Here is a 24078-nt window from a genome sequence, read left to right as displayed (position 1 = left end):
TGGCATTAGGAACATAAAGTCAGTTAGGAAGAAGAGAAAAGATAAGGTCCAAAATTTAGTCGCCTTTTACACCAAAGTCTTCTACCAGTGGTAGTTTCTGCTTCTGCTTAGCGCTCATCAAACAGGGACGACTGGTTCGCCCGTTGTCAGTATAATGTTACCAGGTGGGGTGTGTTGCTTGGTGCCTTCGGCGACATGCCCAGTGATATAGCAATATAAAAAGGGCAACAGTTCCACTATACAAATAGACACAACACGGACATACCGCAGTCTCCCGAAACACGCACCTTGCACTTCACACACGCTTAACACTGCATACATGGGAGGCCGTCCATACATGACCGTAGCTGTTAATAGGACGTTAAAATAATCAAACAATGGTAGAGGTATATCACGACATTACACTTTAAACATTTCGTCGACTTTCAGCAAACAATAGGCTGATCAGTGGACACAATTTTTTATGGGAAAAGAAATCTATATAGTCTACTGCAGTCTCCCAAAAGACATATGCACTTCATACACGCGATACACTGCATGCATGAGAGGCCGTCCTTACATGACCCTGGCTGTAAATAGGACGTTAGTTATAATTGAATTAAATAGACAAACAACCCGTTTTTAACGCTGCAATATTTATAATTAGTACACTCTTACACACAACCAAGAATTGACAGCTAGTTATAGGCCAGCACGGATATGAGATAAGGAAATAGATTTTGTCAAGTAGTGACGCCATACTGTTTATAAATAATCTCTGGTTAATATCCGCCGCCTCGCCTCACAGCCCGGATGTTAAACACTTATCAATGATAGCGGTGTCAGTGTTATGAACCTAAAGACCAGTCACGGAACACCTCAACATTTGTCCTAGAAAATACTTTAGTAATGGCGAGGTGTTCCGATTGCCGGTATATGTATAATCTACTGTTATATCCGAAACGAAAGTACAAAAGAACAGTTCATCATACAGGCAAGTGAAGGATGTCGTGCAAAATCATATACGTCGCTAGAATACACCACGTCTAGAGAACATGTATTTTCTCTTAAATACATCACTAGAGAAAAGCATGTTGTCGTAATAGGTAAGTGCAAATATACCATAAAAGTTGGTTTCGGTTTGGTATTTAGGTAAGTGCAAATATACCATAAAAGTTGGTTTCGGTTTGGTATTTAGGTAAGTGCAAATATACCATAAAAGTTGGTTTCGGTTTGGTATTTAGGTAAGTGCAAATATACCATAAAAGTTGGTTTCGGTTTGGTATTTAGGTAAGTGCAAATACACCATAAAAATTGGTTTCGGTTTGGTATTTAGGTAAGTGCAAATATACCATAAAAGTTGGTTCCGGTTTGGTATTTAGGTAAGTGCAAATATACCATAAAAGTTGGTTTCGGTTTGGTATTTAGGTAAGTGCAAATATACCATAAAAGTTGGTTTCGGTTTGGTATTTAGGTAAGTGCAAATATACCATAAAAGTTGGTTTCGGTTTGGTATTTAGGTAAGTGCAAATACCCCATAAAAGTTGGTTTCGGTTTGGTATTTAGGTAAGTGCAAATATACCATAAAAGTTGGTTTCGGTTTGGTATTTAGGTAAGTGCAAATATACCATAAAAGTTGGTTTCGGTTTGGTATTTAGGTAAGTGCAAATATACCATAAAAGTTGGTTTCGGTTTGGTATTTAGGTAAATGCAAATATACCATAAAAGTTGGTTTCGGTTTGGTATTTAGGTAAGTGAAAATATACCATAAATGTTGGTTCGATTTGGTATTTTGTTTAAAGTCATATTTATGCATATAATATATTTAACGGGTATAGATATGATATGTGTTACAGAAAGGTGATTCATAAAGATAAGATGCATAAACATATACATGGAGATAAAGGGTACTACTTAAATATATGCGTAATTGACATTTTTTAGTCAAAGCAGATGGATAAGGTAGAAATACATGAATGGTATAGAAAGGTTGTAGTAATACGCAGATAGTAGTTATAGACAGGTGGTAAGTATAGACAGGTGGTAGGTAAGATAACCGGTAGGTATAGACAAGTGGTAGTTATAGACAGGTGGTAGGTATAGACAGGTGGTAAGTATAGACAGGTGGTAAGTATAAACAGAAGGTAGGTAAGATAACCGGTAGGTATAGACAGGTGGTAGGCAATATAGGCGGAGTGGTATAGACAAGTGGTAGTTATACGCAGATAGTAAGTAAGGTATGTGACAGGTATAGAGACATATCGAAGATATAAAAAAGGTTGTAGTTATCGACAAGTGGTAGGTGTAGACACGTGGTAGGTATAGAAAGGTGATAGGTATACAAAGGTTGTAGTTACAGACAGGCGGGAGGTATAGACAGGTGGTAGGTATAGACACGTGGTAGGTGTATAAAGGTGGTAGTTATAGAAAGGTGATAGGTATACACAGGTGGTAGTTACAGACAGGTGGAAGGTATAGACAGACAGTAGGTATATACAGGTGGGATGTATAGACTGGTGATAGATATAGACAGGTGGTAGGTATATACAGGTGGTTTTTATACACAGGTGGTAGTTATACACAGGTGGTAGGTATAAACCAGTGGTAGTTATACACAGGTGGTAGTTATAGATAGGTGGTAGGTATAGACAGGTGGTAGGTATAGACTGGTGATAGGTATACACAGGTGGGAGGTATAGACTGGTGGTATGTATAGACAGGTAGGAGGTATAGACAGGTGGTAGGTATAGACAGGTGGTAGGTTTAGACAGATGGTAGGTTTAGACAGGTGTAGGTATATACAGGTGGTAGTTATAGACAGGTGGAAGGTATAGACAGATGGTAGATATAGACAAGCGGTAAGTATAGAAAGGTGGTAGGTATATACAGGTGGTAGGTTTAGACAGGTGATAGTTATGGACAGGAGGTAGTAATAGACAAATGTTAGATATAGACAGATGGTAGGCATAGACAGGTGGTAGTTATGGACAGGTGGTAGGTATAAACAGGTGGTAGGTATAAACAGGTTGTGGGTATAGACAGGTGGTAGGTATAGACAAATGGTAGGGATGGACAGGTGGTAGTTATAGACAAGTGGTAGGTATAGATAGCTCGAAGATAAACAGGTAGAAGTTATCGACAAATTGTAGGTATCTATATGAGTTTGGGTTTTATTTGTAAAACGTCCTATTAATAGCCAGGGACAAGTAAGGAAGTGCCAAGTTTGCTGCTGGAGTAAAGCTGGAGTTCCCGGAGAAAAATCTTGAAAAACGGAGATGTAAAGTGTAGATAGGTGGTAGGTTAGAGCGCAGATTTGGTGTCCATATTTCACCGGTTTTACCCGTTTTTCACTAAGCACACATTTCGTTGTAACTGGTGTAATTAATTGTATCTAAACAGTTTTCTCGCTCCAAAGTCTTTAAAGATGCTCCACCGCCGACAGAGTATAAACGATACTCATCATTTGAATAATAATTGCTGTTTAATCGTGTATATATATGCTTATACAAAAAATAATATAAAACAATTCATTTTACTTTTGGTACAAGACTAGTGTAATCAGTACTTCATTTCATATAGGCTATAGTGCCGTGTATTTTTTCTTAACGCAACTACATGTAATTATCTTCAATATTTTCAATTTGAAGTAAAATTAGAAGCTCAAACTTTTCAAAGGTGGTAATGGTGTAATGTAGGAAACTTTTGTAACTGAAGAAAAATACTAATTCGCTTTCTCCTTTCTTTGATAAAAAAAACCCATTTGTTAGCGATGGAGCATCTTTCGAAGTCGTAGTTTCTGCTCCCGAATAAAGGGAGCAGGACGAATGGTCGGACGTTGTCAGTATCATGTGACCGGGTGTGTATGTTGTTTGGTGTCTTCGGCGGCATGCTTCAGTGATATAGCACTATGAAAAGGGCAACACGAATATACCGCAGCCTCCCAAAATACACACCACACGAGAGACCATCCTTGCATGACCATGGATGTTAATTGGACGTCAATTAACCAAACAAACCAATCGCGACAAATTCACCTCCGGTGTTATTTTGATACACAAGATATTATTTATTTTGTTTTTATTTTAACAACGTTCACAAATTTTTTTCTTCTTCACTTTTCAGCGTATTTACGTATATCCGATCATTGCCTCTGACATCATGGTTATATCTGGAAGTCCTCAACTCACTTTTAATTTTTATCATTGCTAACAATTAATAACTGTATGCAAGTTTATGGTTTATGATTTAACTTATATCTCTGATGCCGTAATTTGCAATCAAATATTTAACATTCAAAATAGAAAGATTATCTGCTAAACGGTATTTTATCTGCTTAACGGTATGACATATAAATAGTGATTTCGAATAAATGTTGCATGATGAAAATTAATATCTTTCATCTTTTTAACATTTATGTGTTTCTTCAGCAATGCTAAAAATGCTCGTCCTTTTGCTTTTTCTTCAATGAAGTACCGAACGGATGTGTGTTATACTTGATATAGCAAAATGGTGAAAGACCTGAATGATGTAGCGGAGAAGGTTCGAGAAGTAAGAGAACTGATTTGCAGATTTTTGATAACACTGAAAAGGTAACAGTGCATGTATTTTTTAATGTAGACAGTTTAGATGGCATATTGTTTTAAAACAATCCTATACAATGTGTATATTAGATATGCTCTGGTTTTCAACTGTTTTCGTTGGCTAACACAAGATCACGTTACTTTCAATATATAGCATATTGACTCGGTGTTTCTAAAAAAGAGTAGTCATTATTCCTTTGTGAACTTCATTGCACAAACGCTGCATTCTTCAGGGTGCCGTTCTTTGACCAACGTATTTCTGATCATTTATATGCACATAAGACAATGTTTTTGAAATTTTTTAAAGAAACGATTTAATCAATATACAAATTGGGGACATTTCTTTCGGTTTATATAGCTACGCTACGCCCTCAGTCATTATTTATTCTACTCGGGCGATATAACACCATATGGACCTCAAAAATTGTCCATATTTGATATATATATAAATCAATAGTAAGTGTTTTCGACCTACTTCGTTGCCTTGGGTCTCTGAATGGTTTACAAATATTCTCAACAGAATATATGAACTTGTATAGAGTGTTATGTTGTAATCAATTGTATGTAATACACATGACGTTTACATTAGTGGTTTCATTGGGTTTAAACTTTCTATTGCAGACCACCAAAACTTACAAGTGATAATGTCCAGCGTTATATAGAAGGTATTTATTTAAATAGTACATTTGATACCTTTTGATAATAGATCGCTTTAATTGTGTTATACCGCAGTCTCCCAAAACACGCACCTCGCACAACATACACGCAACACACCACATACATGGGATGCCGTCCTTACATGACCATAGCTGTTAATAGGACGTTAATTGAATCAAACAAACAAACAAACAAACGATCATTGTGTTCGTTTAATAGGCTCAGTCAAAAGAACAACAATCTGTATAATCAAAACGGCGATTCCGTGAAGTACTTTGTACCATTATCAGGTAATATATATGAAAGTATTGTATATTCACTCGGTTTTCTTTGAATAGTGAAAAACAATCCACTTTTCCTTTAAAGTTTCATTTCAGAATATTTTATTGTAGTATTACAATTGGGATCGGGCAACAGGCTATGCTAATATTAGCCCTATCCCCGGTAGCTACATGAATAACAGTACAATACATAAAATCCATCAATAGAAATAGCATCTCGTTAACAGAAATTACAAATAATTTAGGAGAATCTCATAAGCTTAAAATAAAGCATAAGAAATTATTGTCAGATAAGTATCACAATTTTTACAATATGTTAAAGATGTTCCACCACCAACAAAGAATAAATGAATTTCAGTATTTGAGCAATAATTAGCATTTACTCATGTTATATATATCTATTAAAGTAATTTACAATACATTTGGTGAATGTGTTCCATATAGGGCACAGTGGCATGGACATTTTTCGGGATGTAATAAATTATTTTATATTTTTATTTAGAAGTAGAAAATAAGTTTAAGACTTTCTGTAGAAAACATCAATTCGTTTGCTCATGTATTTGATGGAGAGAAAATAGCATTCGTTGGTGTAAAAGCATATTTAATAAATGTTCACAATATCTTAATGAATAGAATTGAAGGGCTCTCAGTGTCAATGACATCTCATACAAAACGTCTGATATCTCTAATGTAATCATGTACACTTTTCAATAATTTATCATTTGAATTAAAATAATGGCGATTATATCCATAAAGGTAAGTGTCGATAGAATGAGGAATGTTGATATCTAGTGCAAGAATAGAATTACACAAGCGAGTTCTTTGATTATTATAAAGAGGGCAATAAAGGAAATAATGATAGGAATCTTCAATTAGAAAAAGTTATATAAAGTTATATATGTGCCGTAATTTTCATAATTACTAATAAAAATGTGTTTTTATGTTTTATCCACCATCGACAGTTACCAATATTTTGGTTGGAATTTTACAAGTACAAATAAGGGTTCAAAATGATTTTTGGCAGTACTGCTAGAAATTACTATATATCTACAATGCAATGAAATTTTTGCATACGGTCAGACCATGTAGCTAATTAGTTGCTACAGTTTCATTTAACATAACTACAGTGTCATTAGTAATTGTAAAGTAATTTCTGCTGATAGGTTCCATCTTAACATACACAATAAAAATATTATGCGTCGTAACTAATGTTTATAAGGCGTCATACTGTAAATTTGGAGATTTTGGCGTTTTTGTATCAAAATGAGGTGGTTAAATTTTGTTGCATTTAAATTTGGTGTTCCCTTATGCCGTATTAACTTTGACGTATAATTTGATTTGATTGAAATATAAAAAAAATGAAGACTCGCAACGGTGAAAAATTGACGTGATTAGTTTTGGAGCCATAAAGATACAAAGACAAATCTATTAAATATCTGTTTTCAATAGAATGAAGTGATTAATAATCATTCTGTACATGTTTGGACAAAAGAAAGACTTGCACAGGTTACGTTTTTTAGCTCGGCTGGCCCGAAAGGGCCGGTGAGCTTATGTCATGGCGCGGCGTCCGTCGTCCGTCCGTCCGTCAACATTTCCTTTAAATTGCTACTAGTCATAGAGTTCTGCATGAATTGTAACCAAATTTGGCCACATACATCCATGGGGGAAGGGGAACAGAACTTGTATAAATTTTGGCTCTGACCACCGTGGGCAGGAGGGCGGGGCCCAATTGGGGAAATAGATGTAAATCCTATAAATCGCTACTAGTCCTAGAGTTCTGCTTGGATTGTAACAAAATTTAACCACAAACATCCTTGGGGTAAAGTTAACATAACTTTTATAAATTTTGGCTCTGACCCCTCGGGGGCAGGAGGGCCGGGGCCCAATAGGGGAAATAGAGGTAAATCCTATAAATCGCTACTTATCCTAGAGTTCTGCATAGATTGTAACCAAATTTGGCCACAAACATACATGGAGGAAGGAGAACAGAATCTGTATAAAGTTTAGCTCTGACCCCCAGGGGGCAGGAGGGGTGGGGCCCAATAGGGGAATTAGAGGTACATATTTGAATTACTTCAGAAAAGAAACAATGAACCTGTATTTAGAACATTAATTGGCATTACAAACCAGGTGAGCTATACAGGCCCTCTGGGCCTCTTGTTTCCGGTTGACAGACCATTTATATAAACGTAATTGAGGAATTTATCCAAGACCGAGTGTACGTGTTCACATATGTGTATATGTACCTACTAAAAAGCTTGTAGATGTATTAATCGGTATATACAACAAATAAGTACGTAGCCAAATATTAGTTTGTTAAATTTTGCGCTTTCATGTCAAACGCTAAATAAGCCAAAATATGACCACATCCAAAATATCCCAATTTACGGTACATGATTGCCTATCCATTTGAATGCTTTATTCATCCTGTCAGATGTTTTTCTATAGATTATTGATTAAAAAAAGTATAACTTTCAATAATGCATATTGAAAACGCTTTTCTTTGATTCGTGACTGTTGAAGTAATATTACATTCATGGAGATTACATTTCTCAGATATTATTTGATAGCAATAATCTTTTATGGTAACGGATTGATGTAGAGATTCATCAGTGGTGTTAATATTGGTATATGCTTCTAAACCGCAAAACTCTTTGCAAAAATTAATGCGTCGAAATTTAAAAAACAAACACACTTATTATTTGCATATCTTGTGTAAACTGAAGAAATTATTCAAACTCCTACAGAAGAATTCTTATTTCTGAAAGAAAAATAAATATTCATATTCTGTCTTAATTTAAAATGTATGCAATGTAAATAATTTTCAAGTGTCTAAGTCTTATTTCAGACAGTGACCAGATTTTTACGCTTATACTTGAAAAGACCAAAGCGGCACAGGAAACTTTGAAGAACAAACTGTCAGGTTACTGTACATATGTTACACCGAGGAAATTGGAATGTCAAACTTCATCTTTTTCAACGGCGGACAAACCTGAAACTAGTTTAGAGATGTTTCCGCCCACAGGTGTTGATGTCTCAGTGAAATTGCGTCCATCAGTTGATACACCAGAACCATCTAGGTCCAGACAACTAGGCTTGTCACCAACGACCCACAATACACTGGATGATAAGACGCGGAACTACAATAGCTTTACCGCTCTGCCTTTCAAACACGGTAGAAATACCCGTTTCTTAGAACCGCAATATGGCAACGAATTAGACATGACAATGGATAACAACTATGCTGACAAGATGGAACAAATTGAACAACCGGACCAGATGTCTTACGCCAGTAAATTTTCGGATTTTGCATCAGGCGGATCTTCTCTTTTTACATCTCTACTAGGTCCTGCGATGTCAAGTGTAGGCCAGGTTGACTGGAGGAACCAACTGCAAGGCTTTATGCAACAACAAACACAAACTTATCTTCATTCCCACTTGATCCGGTTCATGGCAAAACAACATGATTCTGATGCTGATTTCAATACACAACACAGAAGGTATTTCTATAATCTATTTAATATGTTAAACCCTTATCAAGTATACCTAATTGATAGCATTCTTTATTGTTTAAGGAAATTCCGGTACAGAAACAAATATTATTTTGCCATGTCTATGATCACAGCGTTATTCCTACTTTGCAATATTAAAGAGTTATCTGTCCTTGAGGGTAGTTCTTTATTGTGACGTAATTTCTTTGCGAGTGAAATGTTATTCTATCGGAGAAAAGGAAATACTAGGTATGCCACTAGAGTACATCAAGTGACATTAATTCTCCACTCATTGTAAGTTTCAACACAACGATATGGCATTATAAATAAAACTTAAGTAAAGTCTCGCACCAAAAACATCTACTCACAGGTAGCCTTCGGCAACCATCTAGCATTGAGACATGTAACGACTTGCATTAATTTATCAGACTTCATAGAAAATGTTCTTTAAATACAAGATTTGCGAAATCAAGTCGACATTAGATATGAAAACGCAAAAATACCTTGGTGTACATTAAATAAAACACGATCACAACACTTTTCTGTTTATATTTGATACAGGTTGACGGCCTTAGGCATGGAAACTTCCAATTGCATGTTTCGAGGATTCCAACAGACTCCCAACATACGTAATACCATTATACTCAAACTTATCCAATTTTCACGCGTTGCGTAAATATATCGTTCAAATGACTTCACAATAATTGATAGGCCAACGGTACTGATATTTTTCAAGTTTGTTCAAATGAATTACTTAGACCTTTATCTAAAGTGATAAAGAAGCTAAACTCGTTACACGAATTCCTGTTAATACTAATAGACTTATAATTTGTTTTTAATTAGAGATCTGATATTATGTCTGTATCATGCTGAAAGAGTTATCGATGAGGGACCTTGATTTCCATTCAAGGTCACAGATTTGAAATAAGCCAAAATCTGTAAAAGATATCATGTGAATAATTAAAAGGTCTAGATACCTACAAAGTTTTTTTAATGATTAACTATGACCCTCTTGCAAGGTCACGAAGAGAACACAGGGAAAATATGTTAACGACGTCGTAGTTATTGGACCTTTATCATAGTGGGATGAATTGGGCTACAACGTTTGTTCAAGCGAATGCCTTTGATCATAATGATCACATAGGCTAAATAGCTTAATAGATTTATCCTCTACCTGATAATTTACTATTGCATTCTAGTTAAGATACAAGCAATACTAACATATTATAAAAATGCTCATCTTGATGTCATTATTTTTAGAAGAAATATGCATTGACAAAGGTAATTATGTTTTGGCATTATTCCAATAATAGTCAGATAACAGTTGAGACCCTTTGGGCCTCTTGTCTTATTTTACAGTTGAAAGTGACACCTTGACGACGGTATTCTCGTTTATACCTGAAGTTGACAAAGAGCTGGAGGAAGGTACATACAAATTTGAATAATTTAACTTCATGCGTTAAAACATTCGGTAAAAGACAAATGTTTTCAAATTAATGTTATACGTATCTTGGAGTATCATGTCAAAGTCATTTTTATCATTATAATCCATTTGTTATTTTTTATTTTAAAAAAATCGACCAATGTTTTTTTTTACTTCATTATTTTTTTTCCAATGAAATCAAGTAAAAACCGAGTTTTATAGTAATATTGTTTATGTACATACTACATATAAAAGTGACTTGATTAGTTTTAAGGCTGTACGGGAAGATAATCAAAACTAGATTTCTAATTCGAATTATCGTTAATTTTAATCAGTGCAACACCGCTGACGAATAGATTTTTTCTCTATCAATAATAGGAGTAGACTAAAAATTAGTATTTTTCTTCGGTTACAAAAAAAAACACTTACTTAAACCATTACCACCTTTGAGATACTAATTTTACCTCAAGATAGAAATATTAATAGAAAAATAAATTGCGTTCCGAAAAAAAAATCCATGGCATTATGCCCTATATGGATTGAAGTATTTTAATCATTTTATATTATTTTTTGTAATTATTTGTGTTGACATACATTTAAGTCAAGAATTCACAGACTTTACCAGGCCGCGGTACAGGTCCTGATACCGTTCTATGTCTTGACACGTCAGCTAGCATGGACGGAGACTGTTTCCAGAAGATGATGACAGTCGTTAATAGCCTGATAAATGGTAAATATACTCTTTTTTGTGTATAGCCTATGCGATAGGCTGAATTTTCAATTATTCAATATGTTTGCTAGTGTGATGGTCACACTTGTTGCATTAAACATGAATTAGTGAAATAGTTTAATTATGTGCTAAAATGTATAATGAATACATGCTCGTTTCGGAAAACATTTTGAAAAAATAATGAATTTTGTGAATTGTTTATTCTTATATTGTATGAAATACTATATACAAATATTGACTTTTTGTAGGTTAATACGAGGAATTGTTAAACCTCAGAAAGGTGATATTCCCCGAGGCCGAGGGAAATATCACCTTTCAAGGGTTTAACAATTCATCGTATTCACCTCCAATAAGTCAATAATTGTTTTGTTATATGAAACGATAACAAGTTACAATAATACAAAATTTGCCACTTGGAACAATTTTGAAACAAGGACAGCGCAATGACTAATTAAACAAAAATTTAAAAAAAAATCTTCATCCATGTATCCTCAGTAGTTACTTTTAGTACATGTACTTCTGCTGTAATTTTTCACAATATAACATATAGCTACATTTAAAATGTGTTAAAATATCTTTCCTAATCCTACCTCACTGTTGTCTGCCATGTTGGATTTGGCTATTGCCCGATGATCGGCAATGCTCTATTTTGATTGGTCAAAAATGTGGAAGAGACAGGGAATTCCCTGTGTCTATTTATAGCCAGGTTACCAAATTTGCAATGTCAACCTCTGAACAGGTGTTCATCGGTCTCAGGTTGACATTGCATTTTGTCAAGACCTGACCGAGCGGTCTAGACCAATCAGAAAACGGCAAAACTCACAGTCATATAACAACATTAATTATCACACAGCTTAGCGAAAAGCTATTATCAATATCACCATGGAAATCGAATGAAAAACCAAACTTGTTACTTTGGAACATATGGGCTCAGTTTCATCCTTATTCCTTAACAAAACCCCTTAACGGAAAATTCTGCTCGGGAGAATTTACCATAAGAAAACTACTCTACAACAGGGCATTATAAAATATAGTGAAAGTTCCTTGACTTCGATTTCCCCTCAACTTCTATAATGCTTTTATATGGGGAATGTCCCTAGAATTAAGGAACGTTACTCAAACTGGGGCTTGGTCTATACAGTACTGTCGGACTCTTTTGCAATAATGGGTAAAGTGCATTAAACGTGTAAATGGTGCATATGCACAATTTGAATAAAAGTTTATTTAAGGAGCAACTTGATTTTCTCATCAGACTACGTTTCTTCTGTAATTGTTGATGATTAGATATAACTCAAAACTATTGTACCTGCAGGTATTGAGAAGCTCGCACACTACGAAAATTTAGAAGAAAACATCGCAGTAACAACATTTGGATCCAACCCAAGAGTTGTCACCCATCTCACAAATGACTACAAGTACGTCAGGGATCAAATTGGTAAACATTTCATTACATTGTCTAATTGTATATTTCTCTAATCAGTTTATTACATTATATTATCTCATATCTCGTATTATAATCATTCCAAGGTACTTGTTCATGAATATGTTTTCCAAAAGACACAGCTTATTTCACGACTGTGTTATATATTTGAAAATTCGAACTGCATTGGAATACTACACTCCATTTACTTTGAAGGAAATATACATTTCACATCCTAGTTTAATATGTTAAAATATGGTTGGATATACTTTTGATGACAGACATCGCAACATACACAGACAATAAACTCCTTATCAACTAAACAATATTTGTCATTATACATACCTTGGTTATTTGATTAAATTTAACAGCCAGGGTAAACGTTATGTCCGGACTGCCACTCTTGTATGCGGCATGTTGCGTGTATAGTACATGATGCGTGTATAAGGAGACTGCGATATATTCGTGTTGTGTCTTCTGACAGAGTGGAACTTTTGCCCTTTTTATACTGTTATATCACTAAAGCATGCTGACGAAGAAACCAAGCAACACACCACACCCGGTCACATGACAATAACAATGGGCATACCAGTCGTCCTACTCCCTGTATTCTGCGCGACAACAGGACACATACCACCTGAGGAAAACAAACTACATTTAGATTTGAAATAATATATAATAATTGTATAATGATAGCAGATGTCTTATTCCCCAGATTTTCTGTATGCTGAAGGACCAAGCCCGCTATACCGTGGTCTGGCGATGTCTATTGCAGCGTGCATAGGAAACTGTACGTATAAAACAAAATTAATGTATTTGTTTCAAGATAATTCATGGGTTACAATCACTGTCTTCATATCCACCCAAGGACTATGTCAAAGTGAAACTGAATAATATTGATTGAGCTTCAAGAGCATTAGTTGTTATGAAGCGCGAGGTCTTTTTTTACAACATCTATTGATAATTTTCGTTATTTTTGCTGTGCTTCCCAAATGTACAGTGTTTATATTTGGTTACGTTATGTAAAGATATTTCGCGTCATGATTCACAGATTCAGAGGTCACTGTTAACGATGTCCGGCTCATGCCTCGGGTCATAGTCGTGACAGACGGGAAGTTTTCCTCCTACCACAGACAGACTGGACAGGATTCATTTGATCCGATGAACACCATCATGGTATGTCGACTCAATTTCACTGTTATTTGTACCAAGGGTCCCTTTTTTTCATTCGACTTTTCATAGAGATTTCAAAGTTGAGATACAAGTATATCGCGTATTACTGGTCATTAGAATTGCATGAAAACTTTTACTTTTTTATTTAATTTTCATGCTAGGGTAAAGGTTTTCTTTAAAGATGCTCAATCTGTACTTCATTTCACATAGGATAAAGTGCCACAGACATTTTTTATAATGCGATTCATTATTTTCATTATTTTTATATATTTTTATCCTGAAGTAAAATTAGAAGCTCAAACTGGTTTAACGTATTTTTTGTAACTGGAGACAGATACTAATTCGTCTGCTCCTGTATTTAATAGAGAAAAATACCATTTGTCAGCGGCGTAGCATCTTTAAGTAAATGTAATGTGCCTACTATCAAAAGATACGCAATTTGACATTTATTTTGCCCCTAAGATCAAATCAAATGAATTGTTTTCCAAACCTGTTTCATTATTCTGCGACTGAAACTTTATATCCGGGATGAGGATAGGTATAGTGTACCAACATAGACATTTTTCTACGCTTTAAGTTATTACACTTACATCAAAGCCAACAATGACTGGCCCTATAAAGTATACTCTCTGTATTTAGAACTCCAATTTTGAATGTTCGCCCCTATGAGGAAGCTCTGGGTTATGTCCCCTGGCCGAGACACACCATAGTCTGTAAAAGTGATAGTTTCTGCATTTTGTTAGCGCTCAGCATAAAGCCTATTGTCAGTATAATGTGCCGGGTGGAATGTGATGCTTGACGTTTACTGTAGTCTCTCTAGACTACACATTTCGCACTTCAGACGCACCCAAGTGAAACTTTGGTAGTTACCTCATCTTAAGTGATGCGTGTTACATTTACATACTCTAAGGATATAATTGGTGGGGTTAAGAAACTGACTTTAAATGTGTTTGTTATCGAATCTGAGAATAAAATTCGGTCAGGTCTGTCCATAGTGATATCTTGATATGTTTGATACAGACAATAAGGGAATATGTTATTACACCGTACCGACTTCTCCTACAAGAATAGATAAATGGATATATACACCTGTATGGCATGACCATTACATGTTACAAAGTAACATGCATATTATTACTCTTAATCTTTACTTATGTACGACTAAACAACGTAAACATGATTGCAGACAATATTTAACAACATTTTGCGTATTCAAATCTTGAATGATAATATTTCGCTCATTTGAATATAGACGACAAAGTAGTGATGGCTAACTCATTTATGAATTTTTTTACGACTTTTTAATTATATTTCATTTAAATTAATATTTTTAGTTTAATGTTAATGTATTGGTATCATTCTTTTGAACAGGTCCCTTATGCTGCAAAGGTTATGGAAATGAATGGATTTGTCTGTTACTGTGTGAGAATAGATGCGTCAGAAGATTCGGTATGAGAACCAAATTAATTATAATTTGTTTAATTTCCATCCAGAGGACAAAATTTTTCGCGATCTCATTTTTCATATCTGTTTCGCGGGAAACAATATTTGCATATTCGTCAATTTTTAAGTCTGATTTCTAACAGTAGTTAGAGCTATATGTATGTTATTTTGCTAAATTATTTCCATTTTATTCGCGGAAATGACTTGACCGCGACAATAGTAAATGCTATCACCTGCAAATAAAAGAAACTATAAGTCAGAAATTCTACGTGTATGTAATCATCTTAAGACAATTCAGAATTTGTGATGATATATTCTTCGTATTATCCATTAATCATTATGTACACTGATTTTAAACTTCATGTGTCGTAATTTTCAAACTCACGAATCAAGCTTGATATTGTTATTCGCTACAAAATGTTAACAACTTTTTCAGAATTACAATACTTACAATGCATAGGCTTTAACTTTACTATTTCGGATAAATAAAAAAACCTGAAAATGATTTTTGCGGTACTGCCAAAAGTCATTATACAATGTTTAGTTTAAATGGATACATACATTGTATTCAGACCGCGAAGGCAAATTATGGTTTACAATATCAAATATAAATTTGCTTAAATTCAGTGTTGTGGCGAATGTTTACAAGGAACAATACATGCTTGTTAGTCCATTCCAAAGATTTTCACAGTTCGATTCATCAAACCTTATGGTTTTCAAAAGAGTACTAAAAATATTAAACTTTTATGTCACATGTAACTTTAAAATAATGTAATTTGATATATTATATCCACAGACCAGTTAAAATCCCTAATAGGCGCATTACCAAACTCAGTATTTCAGTAGTTCTTAAAGCTTAATGGCCCAGGGAGCCTCGAAAACCTTCAAACTCTCTTTGAATATCGCTTGATATTATTTTGTGGTGTAAATTTAAACGGATCATCTTCACGCGCGTCCTTGTATAACTCATTTTCTTCTGAGCGTTTCTCGGCCATTCCCGTGATTTTGCACTAAAAAGACAAATGGCAAAGACAATGATCAATTTACGACAGTCGTGCACTGTCGTAAACTTTAAATGTCGTAATTTTGTGTGACTACAGTTTAGATAATAAGTAATTTTATAATATACACATTTTACATGGGCGTACTTTTTAACTGTTAAAATGAGTAGAGTAACCTAGACAAATGGAGAATTGTTCTAAAATTTTATTTCATTATTTTTGCCAGGAAATATTAAAATCATTAACGCAAATAACAGGCGGCAAAATCTTCCATCATGAACATGTGGATGAGCTGGCAATGATGTCTAGATATTTAGTAAGTATTAATCAAAGAAAAAAAGTCCCTGTTTCGAAAGAAATAATGACACTTTCAAGACGATTCACGGCTCAACAACTGTATGACGTTGTAACAACAGTATCATGACGTCGCGGTGATAACATTATTACGTCACGACAACATCATGGAATGACGTCACAACCACGGCTATGACGAAAATGTATCAAGGTCATCCTATATTGCATTAGTGACACGTCATTATTAGAAACATACTCGGCACAGTCTCGTGTTGTGCCCTGATTGGTGTATTCGGCGATATGCTTCAGTGATATAGCACTATAAAAGGGGCAATGGTTCCATTATACAAGATTACACAACTCTAATATACCACAGTCTACCAAAACACTCACTACTCATGTCAAACACACTACACACCGTATACAGGGAGATCGTCCTTACATGTTCCTGGCTGTTAATATGACGTTAATTCAATGAAAAAAACAAAATTTTCAATTTAATAATCTTACCCCTTGGGTTGAGATTCTCCTGTCTCGCCCCAGTATCGCCGACTTCATCACTTTTGACGCGGAACGACGTTCGTGTGATAAAAAGCTGGAAGCATATACCAAGAATATAGTGGTGATCCAGATGTTTGTTTTAATTATTATTATTATCCTTATTTTACTATGAATTTTAGAGAAGTACACGAAGTGGATACTACCTGCTGTATTTTACCATGCATTTTGTCTTTAATCAATCAATGATACTATGGTTAATAAATCCATTGAATATTGATTCTTTCCCTGATTTTAGTTTGCTGCGACTCGTCTATTACGGCAGTTTCCGCAACTTGTCGATGGAGACGAAGAGGCGAGAACAAATGATGAAGTAACATTCCGTGCACTTTTGGATTTAGAACGATCTAACCAAGAGGCTTTCGGAAGAGAATTTTCCGAATCGGAAAAGGTAAGACGAAATTTATACTGAAAATGTACTCTTTATCATTCAAATACTAATCCAAAATAATTTTCCATCTTAATAATCACCTTTCATTTGCACCTTTAAAATATTTATTTTAATCACGTCAATGCCATTTGTTCTTTTATCTTTGAAAAATACCTTAATTTATCAAAACAAATCATTTAATATATGCAACAGTAGCATCTATTCTGTCAATTTTTATTGCTATCATATCAGCATATATGTACATAATACACTTATGAAATAGGTGAAATCGATATTTGTCACCTATTTTAAAGATCCCTATTTAGATTAAATGTGTGGTGACGTTTCTCTTAAAGTAGTATTCGTTATGTATCCCAATCAGAACAAAGTATCAAAAAGTAATTAATTAAATGATGAACTTGCTTATCATTATAATAGCTAAACTATATTTTCTATTTCAGAAAACAGTCATTGATCTTGCTATAAATATTTCAAAACGAGAATCTACAAAAGTTGCTGATCAAAACGACTATCATGTCAAGGAACTGCCCGACTTACAGCTGCCCCCTCTCGGCACCCGTGTAAGGCGAGGCCCGGACTGGAATGATACTGACAACCAAGATTCTAATGGACCGGGTACTGTAGTTAACCACAATGACAATGGTTTGTTATTTTTATTTTATTTTATTTTTTTATCTATTTATCTATTTTTATAAGCCTACGTTATTATGGAATAACCAAAACAACAAAAATAAAATGTAACCACAGGAGAGAACACAATTTTACATGCTTGATTCCAACGTCTGTGGATCTGCGTGCATATGACTTCCGCTTCAAATTTAGCTTATATTGTTCAAGACACGGTTTAATTTACGGCGGTTATGCCAGAAACACTCATATCTATTCTGTGAACAGACAGTGTGATTTCCTAGTATTTATGTACCGTCGCCATGTTGGATACGGGTAATTGCAGTTACCTAAATCCGGTCCCATCCCCACCCCATGTGATGTAATACCGTATTAGGAGTAAAAGGAAAGAACTGAAGAGGTGGCGCTACGTGCGCCACCTATAGTGAGTGTACACAATAAAACACGGTTATGACGAACCTCTAAACTTACAAAATTCACTTTGCAATAGAAGCACATTTCGTTATACATATGATGCAAATATCTTATAGGAAACTTGATGGGGAATGGGAATTACTACGTTATAAGTGTGAATTTTTGCTCTTGGAAAAAATCCCGTTTTCAAAGTTTTTGTTTAAAATTTAAGCATAACGGAGATAAGATAAAACAAACGAGTACATCTACTTCATGCGTGACGCTTTTGCCTGTGTATAATACTCTTTGTCTATAACTGCTGGTGTTTTATGAAAAACTTCAATTTTTTATGTTTCATTAACCGAATTTAATGTATTACCCTTTCAGGGAGTGTAGATGTGCTGTGGGACTGTGGAATCATGCCTTGTACTTACCATTGTAATCAGCCGTGCCATGTTCTGCCTTCGGATTCTGACGAACGTCGAGTAGGAGATGGTGAACTGATACAAGTTGGATGTAAGGTCATTAGAGGTAATATATCTACTTCACTACTATTACTATCTAAACATTTTTTGTATCAAGGTGATATCGAACAAAAGAAATACCATAAATATCAAAAGTTGATTACTTAATATGTACCTGTATAGTAGTCACGCTATTGAATCGAAACATTTTTAAATATTCAAATTACATCACATGCTATTGTTTATTTGTTTTGCAATACATTATTCATTCACGAAGGAGATAGGAGAAAGTGGTCCGAAAAAATACTTCACAGTCGAATAAGCTTTCACTATTTAAACCTCGGTTTATCAATTTCCAAAGAAATACAATGATGTTTATGACATCATTATTTTGTGATAAAAAAAACATGTCGTGTTTTCTCATGAATATGACGTTAAGCTCGCAAACACGTTACGTCACAATCAATATCTACTCACAAGGGTAGATAATTCTGTAATATGAAAATAGAGAATATTAGAATAGAAACATGGAAATGGTGACCACTCTTTTACATTTATTCATTAAACCGAGAATAAAGTGACGTAATCGTCATGTCAACTGATCATGACAGTTGGCTTCTTAGAATTAATTGTTGCATGGGTTTCGGGGCTGGCTGAACAACACAAAACATTACAGGAAGGTTGAGATGTCCCTGTCCACCTGACAGAACTATACACACACCTAAAAAGAAAATTATAGTTAATTTAAATCTAAAAAGTTAATGTTATAAAAAAAAGCGCATCATCATCACTAGAATGTTTTTTATGCCTTGAAATTGATAATGTATTCTACAATGTACGCCGCAATTACGTCACATGTGTTAATAACGTCACGGTGTTTTTTCTAGCGCATTTGATCTGTCTAACACCCTATGTACATTTTCTTTAACCTCTTGGAGTAAGGTTGTAAAGTATAAAAGAAAGGATTGACGCTTAAGTGTTCTTTACAGGAGACGGATGGAACAAAGGTGATGAAGATGGTGGTCCGGGTGTGTGTGGAGTAGTGTGTATGTGTACCAAGAAAGGCATTGTGACGGTATAATGCAATATATTGATTTTTACACAGTTATTCACATTGCATATTTACATGTATACATTCATTAAAATGATCAATTTTCGTAGGAACGTAAATTAGTTGATTTTGGTCTTACAACGAAATCCGAGAAAATTGAACCCCTGCAAAAAATAAATGCAAAATAAATTGCCTTTGAATACGTTGAATACATTTTTTCTAAGATTTTAGCATAAAAGAGTATTTCTAAAAGAAAACAAATACCGAGGAAAATAACAGTAATATCACATACCACAAACGTGCAAAGAAATAGCTTATGTTATTATATATATAGGTCTCTGCTTATATGGTTCTTTTCATAGTAAGGCAAATTTTAAATGATTGAAAATCAATAGTTCAATGAAAATCATTGAATTTCGTAAGATCGTACAGAAAACATCGCGCATGCACACAAATATATATATATATATAGAAAACGTAAAAATCAAAAGCGGCATGGCGGTTAATCAAACCTGCTTATAAAAACACCAAGAGACACAAAAATGGTCTGTATCGCAAATTGATATAAATGGCCAGTTTGTGTGGACACGTGCTATTTTGCGAATACAAAAAGTCATCTTATTAAGCAGATGATATTTACGCAAAAGTGGTCACTAAGGAAAGTAAATTTTTGCATGGTTATTATTATGCTTCAGTTAAAATGAAGCGGTATATATATATATTATAGCAATTAGTACACATGTACTTATAGCGTTGAATTCCATATTTTATTTCAGGTACGATGGTTTGGTGGAAAAATAGGGAAATACCGATATGGGGATGAAGTGAAATTCCTGGATACGTCAGATGAGTAAGTGGTGATAAGTTATATGATTCACGTGTTGAAGCAACAGCTAAATGCTGAACCGTATACACAATAACTTGAAAAATGTTATATTTCGGCCTACACTACGGGGTTTGTTTAGGGAATGTGTTCAACAAGTTAAGGACATTTAATCTTTACAATTTGCTGGGTGTTTTTCAGCAATCCATTATAAACCTGTATTTTTTTATTTGAATGTTCTATAGAAATAATCTTGATCTAAAAAATGATCTACTTTAAGTTCTCCCTTTACACATTGATGAAAAACAATATTACAAATTCTTTCCGTTTTAGATACGCTGACGCTGCAGAATATCATGACACAGAAATTACATCCAAAACCAAGTTAAATCCAGACGAGAAAATCCATCCAACGTCCCATCAATCTGGCGAAAGTGACTCTAACTTTCAGTTTCTGAAATATGAAACATCTAATATCAACGTGTTTTCCTCTGGTAGAGTATAATCCACTATCTATTACTGTAAATAGGGAAAATCACGCGAGAGGGAAATTTGCGCTTATTTTGCGGTGTCTATTTTGCCGCGAAAAAATCCCATGCGCGTAATATTTTCTGATGCACTCGCGAAAATATAGACATATGCAGTATTGAGTTGTCATTTCATTCAGCAAACAAAACTCAACTTAAATATGAATATACATATATAATGGGTTGTAAGCTACACATTTACATAGTAACTGATACTGTCATTGTATCACTGACCATAATGAGTAGTTGATCCATTTACGTTTCCATAACACGTCATAATTTAATTTGAAAATTTGCAAGTAATCTAATAATAGAAAAGCGTATTACTTTGTAAGATAGGTTACTTAAAAATAAACGGGCACAGGATTGTTAAATATTCTCGATATGAAATAGAATGGAAATTGGGTGAAAGATGAATTCATTATTTACCTTGATTGAGGACAATAGATTTTAATCGGCAAAGCTCCCTTATTGATGCCTTAGTAGTTTTCATTTTTTATGCTTCAAAGAATGGTAGCCATGTTGGAAGGGGAAGATTTTTCGAAAGATATTTTAGTTTACAATACTTTTCAGATGGTGCAATTCGTCTCCGTTTGTAGATGACGTTGACATGACATCGCGTTGCATTATTCCGTTGAATTTTAATTTAATAAGTCATGATTTGATAGACTTTTCCATTCGTCATTTTGCCGTTAAATATATAATTCAAAAATAGAATAATATATATCGACTAATCCATTCAAAAATTTACATAATTTTTCACATTCCGCAACAGTTATGCAAAACATTATATTGCATGTTCGTATAAAAGACGGATAATTGAAGATGGTTCATGGGTTGCGAATTGTACGAAAAAGTGCGATATGATGTTTTATCAAAAGTGGAGATATTGAAAAAAAAGTTTCAACGCATGTATGATAAGTAAAAAATAACTGCAATTGATGTAACGTGAAATTAACATTGTTATATTGTTTCATAGAAGAGGATAATCTATATGATACTGATTTTATATTGTTGCATTACCATGGTGACAGAAACTCCGGTTAACATACCTTTAGAAGAATTGCCGAAAGAACTACCTGAAATGAGCAACGCAGTAATGTGGAGTTACCAAGATGGCGATAGGGACGTTTGGACACCGTTTGATGCAAACAACACCAGAAAACTAGAATCAGAATGGTCTAACCAGAGAAAAACTTGCCTGGTTATATCAAACCGCAAAAGGTAAACAGTAATTTGTAAAAACGACGCAGAGTATTAAGGTTAGCGAAATGTATGTTTCCATCTAGCTGTAAAAGGTATATAATTCTCTGTCGGTTTTCCCATTTGAGACGACAATTCATTTGAATGAGGAGTTTCTATTATCATGATGTTGAATTATAGAAATGTCTAATTTCTATACATTTGGTAAAGGATTGAAACGAAGCACGGACGTGATATTGATATTAACTATTTTACCTTTAAGAAGATAACATATATCCAAAATGGAAATTAATTATGTAACGGAAAGAGTATATCGCCGATAAATTTATCTAACTACAGCATTGGCATCATGTCTGTCACCACATTTTCAAATAAGATATGTTGTTTGTTATTTAAGTATTACTTGAATAGATATTTATGTTATGGAGATATAACACACAAACATGAGTGTACTTTGAATAAACCGTTAAGCGTTTTATGATGAGAGTACACTCAGATATTTGTGTAACATCTCCATAACATAAAAAAATATTCAAAAATTGTGTTACATCTCCATAACATAAAAAAATATTCAAAAATATATATCCAATTTCTTCAGAATTCCAAATTCCTTTTTGGGCTCTTTTTTCTTTGAAATCATAACGCCGTTGTTTCAGCTATTTAGAAGCGATGTTACAAACGGCGACCCATTTTTTTCCTTTATGGACTTAAAGTATATACAGGCAAACATTGAAATATTTCATATTATTGGTTACAGGTACAGAGTTGTCTTTGCAGAAATGAAAATGAAATCCATCCCAGACCATCCAGTCCAACACGAAGAAACACTTGTCACATTAAACGTCAAGCGGGTGCGTCATGTTTCAAAAATCGAAACGTGATCTCATAGCGAACTATGTTTTGATAAGTATATGGAACGCCAATAAAACATTTGAAAATATAAAATAATTATGTGATTGAGGCTGAAAGTTGACAATATCAAAGTTATATTTACTGGCTTTAACTTCCATTTCAGGAAAAGAAGCGCGAACTAGAAATGCTTGACGAGTCTCAATCACCGGAAATTGAACCAGCTGGAACAAAGGAGTGAAAACGCTAATAACAAACTTTGGAGAAATAATTATATTTGATCACATTTGAACTCAGAAGAGGAGTGATATTAAACCACAAAGGAAAAAAAATCAGCTCATTGTTTGGGTGCAGAACTGCGAACAAAAGGAGGATTTTGATTGATTTCCTTTATTATTTTATGTTCTGTACTGTTTAAGAATAAATTCAACAACAAAGAAATGGATTTTTAATACGCCGGCGATTTCGTGTTTTATGAATTAGGATATGGAATTTATTTCACACGCTTGAGTTATTTTTTAAAACTTACAAAAGAGACGGGCTTTAAGGAGTGTCTCTTGTAACTTTTAAAAAACCGAATGACATTGAATTGAACTCGTTAAACTTCGTCTCTTTTTGTAACTTTTAATAAATAACTCACCGGTGTGAAATAAATTCCATATCCAACAAACACTCGATGTGTAACCTCTCTTATTTCATAGCAATATCTTATCTAATTCA

At 34.2% G+C, this 24078-nt stretch overlaps 1 protein-coding gene across 2 annotated transcripts; it reads left to right on the top strand.

The window, feature by feature from the left end:
• The first annotated feature begins 909 nt into the window (after positions 1-909).
• Positions 910-23812, top strand: LOC138333720 (uncharacterized). Of its 2 annotated transcripts, none has more exons than XM_069282275.1 (21): positions 910-1085; positions 4482-4568; positions 5181-5224; positions 8346-8997; positions 9550-9617; positions 10348-10413; positions 11013-11141; positions 12454-12576; positions 13277-13351; positions 13613-13737; positions 15106-15183; positions 16405-16494; positions 17269-17421; positions 17862-18063; positions 18829-18972; positions 19895-19980; positions 20733-20806; positions 21113-21273; positions 22341-22530; positions 23267-23360; positions 23525-23812. In XM_069282275.1, exons 2-21 carry the CDS (start codon positions 4486-4488, stop codon positions 23597-23599), a joined length of 2712 nt encoding a protein of 903 aa, XP_069138376.1. In that variant the 5' UTR covers positions 910-1085; positions 4482-4485; the 3' UTR covers positions 23600-23812. The 2 variants fall into 2 exon arrangements, with proteins under 2 accessions (XP_069138376.1, XP_069138375.1); XM_069282274.1 differs by having other exon boundaries at positions 4450-4568.
• Positions 23813-24078: the final 266 nt, after the last annotated feature.

The sequence above is a fragment of the Argopecten irradians genome, chromosome 10 (genome assembly GCF_041381155.1).
Source record: "Argopecten irradians isolate NY chromosome 10, Ai_NY, whole genome shotgun sequence".
Lineage (NCBI taxonomy): Eukaryota > Metazoa > Mollusca > Bivalvia > Pectinida > Pectinidae > Argopecten > Argopecten irradians.
Note: the sequence above shows the minus strand (reverse complement) of the source record. Positions and strands in the feature narration are given on the sequence as shown.